The following is a 12,500-nucleotide window of genomic DNA, read 5'->3' on the forward strand; positions in this document are numbered from 1 at the left end:
TGTGTGTGTGTGTGTGTGTGTGTGTGTGTGTGTGTGTGTGTGTCTGTCTAGCTGTGTGTGTGTGTTGTGTGTGTGTGTGTGTGTGTGTGTGTGTGTGTACGTGTGTTCACCACTTGTGTGTGTGTGTGTGTGTGTGTGTGTGAGTGTACGTGTGTTCACCACTTGTGTGTGTGTGCGTGTTCACTACTTGTGTGTGTGTGTGTGTGTGTGTGTGTGTGTGTGTACGTGTGGTCACCACTTGCTGTGCGTGTGTTCACTACTCTCTGGATGGGTTAAATGCAGAGGTCACATTTCGGGTATGGGTCACCATATCTGACTAACAGGTCACTTTCACTATATGTTAAATAATATTGTAGCATCCTCTTGAAAGCCCAGCAGGTCTGCGTGATCATGACCAACATACAGAGATCAGCTGACACTGCTCATACAGCTCTGAACAATATAAAGAAATGCGTGTGGGCTTATCGCCCCCTGAAACACAGAACATTAAGAGAGTTTCATGAATCACGTCGTGAGTAGACAGAATGAGGGCCCGTCCGCATCCATCAGCGCCGCAGCTCAAACACACGGCCTCACTCAATTACGGCTGCGGGAACACAGCGCCGGACGAGGTGAGAGAGCAGCTCGGTGCATTAAGTCAGAGGCAGTTAATGCGAGCGAGCGGTGGGCGTCTCCTCACACACTCAACTGCTCAAAGTGTTTGAGAAAGTCTGAAAGTGTCGCTCGTGGCTCTCAGACAGAGAGAAACCTTTCTGATGATGTGTGTGAACCTGTTCCCTGACGCCCTCTTTGACGTGTTTGTGAGGACGGGTGAGCGGGTGGAGGTGTCCGGAGGGGCTCTCTTCACATTCATTCTCTTTCTTACTCACAATGAACTGATCTGAGCCGGCCCGTGTGATTCCAGAGGGACGACGTGGAGAGCCACTCAATGCAAGCAGCGTCCTGCTGAAAAGATGAATGTGTGTGTGCGTGCATGTGTGTGCGTGTCTCTGTGTAAGTGTGTGTGTGTGCGTGCTCGTGCATGAGTGTGTGTGCGTGTGTGTGGGGGAAGGGTAAACCCTACGGTATGAGGACAAAATGTCCCCACAAAGATGGCAATATCCAAAACCCTTGTCCTTGTGGGGACATTGTTTGGTCCCCATGAGGAAACAAGCTTATAAATCACACAGAATGAACTTTTGTGAAAATGTAAAAGAGCAGACAGTTGTGTGTGATTGTTAGGGTTAGGGGGAGGGAATATGAGATACAGTTTGTACAGTATAAAAACCATTGTGTCTATGGAGTGTCCCCATAAAACATGGAAACACAACATGCGTGTGTGAGTGTGTTTGTGTGTGTGCTCGTGCATGAGTGTGTGTGTGTGCGTGCGTGCGAGCGTGTTTGTGTGCGTGCTCGTGCATGAGTGTGTGTGTGTGTGTGCGTGCGTGTGAGTGTGTGCGTGCGAGTGTGTTTGTGTGCGTGCTCATGCATGTGAGTGTGTGTGTGCGAGCGTGCGAGTGTGTTTGTGTGAGTGTGTGCGTGCGTGCTCGTGCATGAGTGTGTGTTTGTGCGTGCTCATGCATGTGAGTGTGTGTGTGCGAGCGTGCAAGTGTGTTTGTGTGAGTGTGTGCGTGCTCGTGCATGAGTGTGTGTGTGTGCGTGCTCGTGCATGAGTGTGTGTGTGTGCGTGCGTGCGAGCATGTGTGTGTGTGCGCATGCATGGGTGTGTGTGTGCATGTGTGTGTGTGTGCATGCGTGCGTGCATGTGTGTGTGTGTGTTTTTGTGTGTGTATGCGTGCGTGCGTGCGTGGGTGTGTGTGTGTGTGCGTGCGCGCACGCGGGAGTGTGTGTGTGTGTGCGTGCGTGGGTGTGTGTGTGTGTGTGTGCGTGCGCGCACGCGGGAGTGTGTGTGTGTGTGCGTGCGTGGGTGTGTGTGTGTGTGTGTGCGTGCATGCGTGCGCGGGAGTGTGTGTGTGTGCGTGCGCGGGAGTGTGTGTGTGTGCGTGCATGCGTGCGCGGGAGTGTGTGTGTGTGTGCCTGCGTGTGTGCGTGGGTGTGTGTGTGGGTGTGTAAGTCTCATAGCATGTGAGTGTGGTGTGCGAGCGCTGCGACGTGTGGTTTGTGGTGAGTGTTGGTGCAGATACGCATCGTGCATGAGTCTGTGGGGTGCGTGCTCGGTGCATTGAGTGTGATGTCGTTAAGTTGCTTCAGCAGTGGTGGTGTGTGTAATGCTCATCATGTGAGGTGGTGTGTGCGAGCGGTGCGAGTGTGTTTGTGTGAGTGTGTACGCGTGCTCGCTGCTGAGGGTCTCAGTGTAGCGTTCTCGTGCAATGGAGTGTGTGTGGTGTGCAGGCTCGTCGCCATTGAGTGTGTGTGTGGTGTGTTTGTGTGCGTTGCGGATGTGTTGTGTGCGTGGTTGGTGGCGTGCTCAACTGCCATGTGGCTGGTTGTGTAAAGTGCTACATGGCATTCTGAGGTGTGTGTGCGAAGTCGTGGCGAGGTGTGTGTGTGTGTATGTGTGTGCGTGCGTGTGTGTGTGTGTGTGTGTGTGCATGCTTGTCTGTGTGTGCATGCTTGTGTGCGTGTGTGTGTGTGCGTGTGCTTGTGTTTGTGTGCGTGCTTGTCGGTGTGTGTGCGTGCGTGTGCTTGTGTGCGTGCTTGTCTGTGTGTGTGTGTGCGTGCGTGTGTGTGTGTGCTTGCATGTGTGTGTGTGTGCGTGCTTGTCTGTGTGTGTGTGTGTGTGTGTGTGTGTGTGTGTGCATGCTTGTGTGTGCATGCTTGCGTGTGTGCATGCTTGTGTGTGCATGCTTGCGTGTGCTTGTCAGTGTGTGTGTGTGTGTGTGTGTGTGTGTGTGTGTGTGTGTGCGTGCGTGTGTGTGTGTGTGTGTGTGTGCGTGTGTGTGTGTGCGTGTGTGTGTATTTCTGCCTCACTGAATGAGTATATTCTTCACTAAGTGTTGAGAGTCTCAGGACGATGCGGTGAGAAACAGATGAGACATGAGGAATAACGCACCCCATTGGCTGAGCTGACGGCCTGATAGTAGATGCTGTAGCTCTTGTGCGGCAGGAGAGGAGTGTTCCAGTAAGCGCTGTAGGTCCGGTTGTCTCCGACAGTGAAGGGTTGTGGTGACGGGACGGCAGCGGAGGGAAACTCTGCAGTGTAGTAGTACCGTGAGTTCAGACTGCTGGCGTTTTGATAGTGAACCGGCGCAGGATAACAGCGGAGAACTTCTGCTTCACCTCCTCGAGCTCTCCGAGGCCTCTCCTCCTCCACAATCACCTGATACACACTGAGAGACGCAAATCGCAACAGAACATCAGCAAAAGAAAAAAGTACCAATCACGTTTTGAAGAAAGAAAATTGAGATTATTTTTAGGATGATGCTTTCACTCAAACTCTAAAGGGCTTCGCACATACAGTCCCAAATGTTCGTATGCGTTTTCTCGTATTTGGCGCTGGTTTGTACGGCGTCTCTCAATTGTCAAATCGCCTCTCTAAATACTTCCTACGGATGCGAAAAACGCAGAAAATGGAACCCGGTCTGAATTTTTTTATGACGGATGTAAATATCGGAGGCGGTGTGTAAATGTGATTGACACAACGTGAGGTCGTATTTATTTTTTAACGTGCGGAAATTTTGGACTCATTGTGCAGTGGCCTTTACACTGTGAAAAAAGTCGTTCAGTATTCCAGATTTCAGTTTCTTTTCATTACAGTAAAATGAGTTTACAGACAGGTGAAATGATGTGTGATAAAACATCTTAAAACCGGCTTTATTTTTTGGTAACACTTTATAATAAGGTACATTTTAAATGCATCGACAGCATTTATCAGAATTTCTCTTCATTTCAGCATTTATTAATCGCTTTTTAAAAATACAAAACAGTTTGTTTTTGCTCAATGAACTACTGTATGATTGCCGCTCTATGATATTGCGTTATTGCTTTACAATTCTCTAATTTATCATTCTAAATGTCTAAATGAATTGACATAAACTAACATAAATAAATGAAGAGTTTGGTTCCAAAATGAGATAACCTTGTTGTTTTTAAAATTGGTCAAAAATGATGTTTTTTATTGTGCATTCCAATGAATATCAATCAAACTGCAGTTGGTTTGATTTGATTTAAGCCAAAATGACTCAAAAAATACAGCTAACTAACACAATAAACACACGATATCATAATAAAAAGCTCGAGTTATCTCATTTTGGAACCAAACTCTTCAAATACACGCTGCTCAAAAACACTTCAATCGCATATTAGATCTCAAATCGTTCAAGTTAAAATAAATGTGTTGATGATTTTGGCTTTCATTGATTTTAAAGTTGAATATTTGAATAATAAGTGTTAATCCCTTAATTATACTTTAGCAGTGTAGTTATAAGCGAACGCATTAACCAGCGATAACAAATCCAACACAAAAGTATTGCCATTTTTAAGCGAAACAAAATTGATTTCGTCCCTGATTTTGGGGGAAATATGACCAAACAAAGAAAAGCTTTTTCCTATGAGGACATTCCCCCGGCGGCGACCGCACTGACGCAATCTCTAAGCATATTCATCAAGAACCCAGTTCAATCTCTCCGGCGACTTTCCTTTCATCTCGCCCGGCTGTGGGCTCTCAAGACGTTCTAAGAGACCTCCATCATTTCACCCTTCTCAGACTCAGAGGAATATCCAATATTCTCCAACACCAGAGGAATACTAAAGCAAAAGAGGGGAGCGCAGCTCCTTCAGAACTTCAGAAACAAACACCGGCGATGCTCATGTTTGCTGCTTAATCATTTATAGACTTAAAGGTCAGTCCCTTCATAAATTCTGCGTCGGTTTGGGAAAGGGTCACTAAAGCCCCGGAGCATCATTCGGTTAAGATACGGAAGCACACAACGCTGCGACACGAACACGAGACACAGAGACCGGACCTCATACACACTCGGGATAAAAATAACGTCCGGTGGATAACGAGAGAGGCACAATGAATGTTGACTGATGTTAATCTGACCTTTGGGTTCGGCTAATCTGTAATAAAGTCTGGTTTGCTAGCAAAAGGTTATCCGTGAATATAAAAAGCCGGCCGTATAAAAATACCGTCGTTAATGGAATTACAAAATTCCACATTCGTGCCGGCCTGAAACCGTCTGCCCTTTTCCTGCGCTTTCTCATTAACCCAAAAACACGAATCAGCTGAAATACTCTCTCTCTCCTAAAGCACTGCTTCTGTAGATGAGTGTGTCAACGGTCATATATGAAGAGTTTGGCTCCAAAATGAGATAACGACGTTTCTTTTTATTGTGCATTAATGAATATCAATCAAACTGCAGTTGGTTTGTTTTGATTTAAGCCATAATAACTCAAAGAACACAGCTAACTAACAGAATAAAAAACATGAGAACATCATAAAAAAAAACATTTTGGAACCAAACTCTTCAATACACTTCCATCCGCCATAACACGCATACTGTATAAAAGAACATGAAACATGCTAGAGTCACGCCAGCGGCCCGCACTCATCTGTCAATCATTCTGTATGTCGCATGTTTTGGAGAGAAGGTTTGCGAAATGTCTGCGTTCGCATGATAAAGAATGAAAAGACGTTATGCTGTTAGTCAAATATCTCACATCTGCTGTCCTGTGGCATGCTGGGAAACGTTCCTTCTGTGCGGAGATGAAATATAATGTGATAAATTATTGAAACACCTATGAGACACAACCGAGGTCAGAGGTGGAAGTTAATTAGCTCCACACTGAGGTGAAAGTTCGGAGGTCAATTCACAACCTCACTGAAGGGCCGTCTAGATTACAGATGAACGAGAGAGAGAGAGAGGGTCGTGCATGTACAAATGACTAATGCTTCTGCAATATGAGAGCAACCGGGTCACATTCAACCCTCCAAAATTAATAAAGATAGTATTGTTCATTAAACAATGGTTTCATTTTTATATGTACATTAAAATACAACTGAAATGTATAATTTATGTGTATTTTTATTCAGAGGTGAAATAAAATGAAACACCTTGCTATTCACTACAATCTAAAAAAACAGAAGCGTCTAAACCAATGAACAAAACATTATCATCTACAGTTTTTGGACATCAAATTCACAGATGGACCTGAACGTTACTGTATATGACAAAAACTGCTCATTTCAATACATGAAGAGTTTATTTCCAATAACGTTTTTAAAATTCTTCAAGAATCATGCATTCCAATGGGGTATATGCACACGGAGCGATGACGTCCTTCCGCTACATCTCTGTCAGCTCTGTTACGTAGGGAACAATGGTGTTTTGCTTCAGGATGCACATAGGATTACGCATAAACGCATCGTTATCACTTGGTGAAAAATCCCCTTAGTGCTATGAGAGCGGAAGTGACCTAGCGGAACTACGTCATCATCCCGTGTGCATAGACCCTATTAATATCAATCAAACTGCAGTTGGTTTGTTTTGATTTAAGCCACAATAACGCAAAAATACAGCTAACTAACACAATAAAAACACCATAACATCATAAAAACACGATTTAAAAAAAAGGTGATTTTTTTGTTGTTGAAAAAAAAGAGTTCTCTTTCTGGACATAAACTCTTCATATGCAGTAAATAAGAACTGCTGTTAATACGATGTTTTAAAAACCCTTTTCATATTCATGTTTGAAAACGAAAGTCTAAAGCTGTGAATCTCGAGGTGGTGGTGGAGGTTTTATGGGATGTGTATGGGCGGTGATGGTGCTGTGGGCTTCAGCAGGTGTGTAATGGGATGAGACCTGGAGACGGAGACCCATTTCCACATCACAACCCAGTAATGTCCTTCTTCCTTCTGTTACTGTGGAAACAGAAATCTTTGCCCATCGTATCACTTAGTATTCTGCATAAATTGGGCTTTTTTCCTGAAAGAAGAAGGTCTGTGTGGATGTGGGCTTGTCTGCCACCGCTGATATGTGGGGTTTGAATAAGGGGCACGAATGCGACTCGTTCTGCCCTCGGGCGAAATGGAGACTGCCAACGGCAACGGGCGATCTGAACATCTGAGAGCGCGATCGAGCGCGCGAAGACACCTGCGACTTTCATCTGACGCGCGGTATAAGATCAGAGACCCTCACTCCTGTTATAATTATATCACAGTACAACAATCTCATTACGATCAGCAGGGGACGGGGGGAGACAACTGCCCTCAAACGCTCAGGTTTTATTCCCTTAATGTCCGGCGGCTCAAGGACGCGCCACAAACATCCCTCCAGTGAAACAGATGCTGTTAATATAACACAAATACTGATGAACTATTGAACATTTCACTATCCATTTGATTCTGATGGAAACACAAGTCCCGTCATAAAACACGTTTTAGTTCAGTATTTCGATAACGTGTCACCATGTAAGCAATAAATATCTCTCTGTGTTCCTTCACTTCTGGGACTCGCACATAGTAGCCTATACAGTACCCTTATGAATATTAACCACGAGTTTACTACAATAGCCATGTTTTTTGGATTTAACTATTGTAAAACCATTGCTCCGTCCCAGTTCACCTACTTATACTATGCCCTTAAAGTATGTAGTGTTTTTCTCATGTAAACGTATATACATTTTTGTGCGTAGCAAAACTGTATGCATACTAACGTGAAACGGAAGTGGCCGTTGTTGCCTAGATGACACTGTGATCCTTAACTGTCACGAACATCCAAATACAGCTCTTCCTTGCATTAAAGTATTTATTCATTCATTGTTTCATATGCAATGTTTACTGTATACTTTAATTTAATTGATTAATTTAGCGAAGCATCTTTTATTTTATTTTATTAATGCAGTGTAGCGCCACTAAACTCCGCCCTCTTGCGGGTAAAATCAGCCGTTAAGTGCATAGATATAAATACCTATATATATCTCTGGTTAATGGGCATGTGCAACGGTGTTTCATGCATTCTGACTTCCTTACAATGTTAAACGTGTTGACATGGAAGAACAAGCCTCTGGTTCACACGCATTCGAGAGATGACGGAAGCTAGACATCAACATTAATAGCGCTAATATGGATATTTCTCTTAAACAAACGCATGGATTGGCTTCAGAAGACCTTTGTTAAGACCACGGAGCCGTGTCGAGCAGCTCTTTGATTGATGGATGCACTTTTTGGAGCTTCAAAAAATCAACACCCATTCACTCCCATTCTACCGCTTGGAAACAAAATGATACGTGGTATTTATTATAACTCCGACTGCATTATTCTTCCAGAAGAAAACCATATTCGGTTAGGATGCCTTGAGGGTGAGTACAACATGAGGAAATTTTGGTTTGCCGGTGAAATATCCCTTTAAGTTTGATCAGTGTAGATTGCATAGAGAAAAACTTGCAATAATCCCTTGAATCTTATTACCATATACTGTCTTTAATTTTTCCATTTTTAAATTATGTTATATGTAAAGCTGCTAAGCAACAATGAAAATTGTAAAAAAAAAGGCTATTATAAATTGAATTGTTAAATGAGCTTGTTTGCATATCATCTGTGAAGGAAATATTGAGTTAGGTATCTGTTGTTTGCATGGATGGCATGAGTCTGATCTGGAGCTGTTGGGATGTCTGCTTAGGATCTCTTCAAACTGTCATTGACTTCATTGAACTCCCTGAGCTCCTAAAGCAATGAATTAAAACCTCCACCAGCGGTGAGCTGACAGCTCCGCCCCAGAGCCCAAATGAGAGCGCGCCGCACACGGAATTCAATGAGAAAACCACTGAAATACACAGAGAGAATACAAAGAGCACTTATATCTCATACTGTATATCTTAAATACTAAATCCAGCCTGTCCGAGATCTCAATGTGATTTCTGAGTGAATTCTTTCAAGGCCAAATGTGACCCTGGAAAACAAAACCGGTCTTAAAGGGACACTTCACCCAAAAATGAAAATTCGTGCCTTCGAGTTGTTCCAAATCGGTATAAATGTCTTTGTTCTGATGAACACAGAGAAAGATATTTGGAAGAATGCGTATAACCAGACAGATTTTGCCCCCATTGACTCCCATAGTAGGAAAAAATACACTGGTGGTCATTAGTGCCCCAGAACTGTTTGCTGTCCTGCATTCTTCAAAATATCTTCTTCTGTGTTCAACGGAACAAAAAATGATAATGTTCCTACTATGGGAGTCAATGGGGAAGTTCAAATTGAGACATTTGAGATGTCTGAAAGCTGAATAAATAAGCTTTCCATTGATGTATGGTTTGTTAGGCTAGGGTGATATCTGGCCGAGATACACTATTTGAAAATCTGGAATCTGAGGGTGCAAAAAATCGAAATATTGAGAAAAGCGCCTTTAAAGTTGTTCAAACGAAGTCCTTAGCATAGCATATTACAAAATATCTTCATGGAACCTGATCTTTACTTACTTTCCTAATCATTTTGGGCATAAAAGAAAAATGACCCACACAATGTTGGCTTTGGCCACAAATGTTCCCGTGCTACTGAAGACTGGTTTTGTGGTCCAGGGTCACAAATGATCTAAACTTGTGTCATGGCATTACTATAGTTCTGAAAGAGTGATATGATATTCTTCTTAAGTAAAGGAAACCCGCAGCTCTGACTGTATGAGGTTAGACAGAAAATCATCAGACGTGATGGTTCATGTGATGCTGGATCTGGATTCAAACTGACACCAATTACAGTCGGTCAGTCGCTGAGCACCTGCGCGGATGGTCTGGACTGTGATGCTGTGAGTCCGGCTCTCTCTTCTGGGTTAGTGTTAATGATCGAGCTCACAGTTCGCCTCGACCGGCCGTCTCTCATCAGCATCAGCTCAACCTCAGACACTCGCATGCATCATCAAATCTACAACATTAACAGATCAACGGCCACTTTGATCAATCTTTGGGGTTCACATAATATTAAATAGATGGATTTATTCATTCGAATATTAATTGACAATAAAGCATTTTTGTATCCTCACGGGAATTCATTGAAGAATCTTGAGGACAGTGTCAAGATGTTTACATGCTGGATAGATCTTTATTTCATGATCTCATTTATTATCTCCATTAACTAACCCTTACTTAGTCTTAAGCTTTTATTACATTTCATTTATCATATATTCATTTCTTGTATACATTCATTTAGTTTATTTTATCTTTTTTTTTTTCATTTCTATTTTATCTTTTTTTTTCACTTGTATTCTTATTTTTAATATTGTTTAATCTTCTGTTGGGTGCTGTGTTGTCTTTATAAGTAGATATGAGTCTCCATCTCAAGGTTCATATTAACGTCACGAGACAATGTTTTGATAGCGTTATTTTCCACCTTCTTGCATGGTTAATAATAATAACTATTGAATCTGTTTCTAGTCGGACGAAGTCAGAATGAGCATTGAAGCACAACTGAGATTATGCAATGAATTATTTCCATTTTATGCAACATCACTTCGTCTCCTGCCTGCTGTTTTTCCCTTTCGTATCTACTTTGCAGTCGATTTGAAGTATTAACTCAACTTAAATGTAAAATTGCCAAATGATTTACACACAAACTAAATTAAAGCAAATCAACCAAGTGTGTGGTGTGTGTATGTGTGTGTGTTTGGTGTGTGTGTGTTTGGTGTGTGTGGTGTATGTGTGTGTGTTTGGTGTGTGTGTGTGTGGTGTGTGTGTGTGTGTGTTTGGTGTGTGTGTGTGTGGTGTATGTGTGTGTGTGTGGTGTATGTGTGTGTGTTTGGTGTGTGGTGTATGTGTGTGTGTTTGGTGTGTGTGTGTGTGTGTGTTTGGTGTGTGTGTGTGCGTGTGTGTGTGTGTGTGTTTGGTGTGTGTGTGTTTGGTGTGTGTGGTGTATGTGTGTGTGTTTGGTGTGTGTGTGTGTGGTGTGTGTGTGTGTGTGTGTTTGGTGTGTGTGTGTGTGCTGACAGGCCCCGGGCGCGAGCGATCACAGCGTAACCAATGGCGGTGAGTGTTTCAGGTTGTAAATGTGTATTTTGGTTCGTGATGGTCTTCAGGTGTTTGTGCCGAGACAGATCGGTAATGCTCTTAAAGAGACGGTACACGCTCTCTAGACACGCTTCCAAACACCCTGCGTAAGTGTGTGTGTGTGTGTGTTCACAGAGATTACGTCTGCTTAAGTATATTTGTGCATGAGTGGGTGGATTTGTGTTTCTAATGAGTGATTACACAGAAAAAAGTGAAGGGTTTGATTTGTTCCTCGGCGGCTGCGGTGAGGAGTTTTCTCCTTCATATTCTTGGATTAATCTCTGTTGTTGTTTTGGCTCAAAGCTCCAGTGTCATTTAATGTGTTTCCTTCAGGCTGATATCAATGACAAACATCTGCCGTCGAGCGTCTGGGAGCAGATTTTCCTCCAGCTAATCAGATGCTTTGATTACTCATTCAGAACAATGAAAATATAAAAGTCATTCTGTCTGTAATCCTCATGGAAATACACCGCTTGTTAATCATCACAATAATAATAATAACCAAAGCGCACAAAAGAATCAGAGACATGAATAAAGATGAGAGATTAGTAATCGAGTATTTTACACGACAGCAAAGTAAAACTCGTTACACTTCACTTTCAGTTCACAGATCTCAGAGCAACATACTGTATATCAAAACAGATACATTTGAATTTTTCTTCAGTTTTATTGTGGTTTTCTTAATATTTTGAACCATTTTTATATTTTTAGTTTTCACGTTAATTTTTTATTTATTTTTTAGCAATTTTGCTATGTGCTTTGTCGTTCATGTTTCATATTAAAACATTACAATATGTTTTAATAATCATAATGATTGAACTCACAAATCCACTGGCTGAATCATTACATGGAACCATTTTAGTATATATATCTTTAATATTTTTACTTTAATATATATACTGTATATAAAAGTAGAGTTTATTTGCAAAAACAGATGATTATTATTATATTATGATCATATTATTATTATTTTAATAATCATGCTTTTTAATGTGCATTACTAACACCATTTTTAAAAACAAACTCTTCATATTTGTCTATATACACACAAGCTTTTCTTTACCAATTCGATTCAGTTACAGCAATGGTGTCATCAGTTACAATTTTATTTTATTTCATAGACAAATGTTATACTATACACTCACTTTTGATCAATAAAGAGCTTATAAAACTCAAATCAAATCAAGCTAAAGATATCTGTTTTAATAACGCTGTCATCATTACACTGCAGTTTGACCTCTGACCCACATCTCCTAAAAACACATGAGATTTAACAGCGACCTCCTCTGAAATAAATCCACTTCTGTGTCGTATTCCATCCGGAGATTAGAGCCAGATCACAATAATCAAATCTTGATTTACTTATTTTCCAATTTGATTGAATGTCGTGGAGTTAAAACATGATTTGATCAGATCGGATAGATTAGACTTTTGAATAGAGGTTAAATCTCGCGGTATAATCCAGTAGTCCGAGAGCTTGTCAGCGGCGGGATTACGCCGGTAAACATTGATTTCAGTTCACAGTGAACTGCAGTCCTGGAAAAACTCAGATTAAAATCTATTCCGTACAATATTCTCATCGTGT

The 12,500-nt window shown here is 41.9% G+C and overlaps 1 protein-coding gene across 1 annotated transcript in view; it reads right to left on the reverse strand.

The window, feature by feature from the left end:
* The window catches only part of LOC130566868 (receptor-type tyrosine-protein phosphatase mu-like), a 26,430-nt gene that overhangs the window by 7,664 nt on the left and 6,266 nt on the right, over positions 1–12,500 (reverse strand). Inside the window, exon 5 of the mRNA XM_057354680.1 lies at positions 2,993–3,269. Within this exon, the coding sequence (XP_057210663.1) occupies positions 2,993–3,269 (277 nt within the window). The remainder of the gene's footprint in view (positions 1–2,992; positions 3,270–12,500) is intronic.

The sequence above is a fragment of the Triplophysa rosa genome, linkage group LG16 (assembly GCF_024868665.1).
Source record: "Triplophysa rosa linkage group LG16, Trosa_1v2, whole genome shotgun sequence".
Taxonomy (NCBI): domain Eukaryota; kingdom Metazoa; phylum Chordata; class Actinopteri; order Cypriniformes; family Nemacheilidae; genus Triplophysa; species Triplophysa rosa.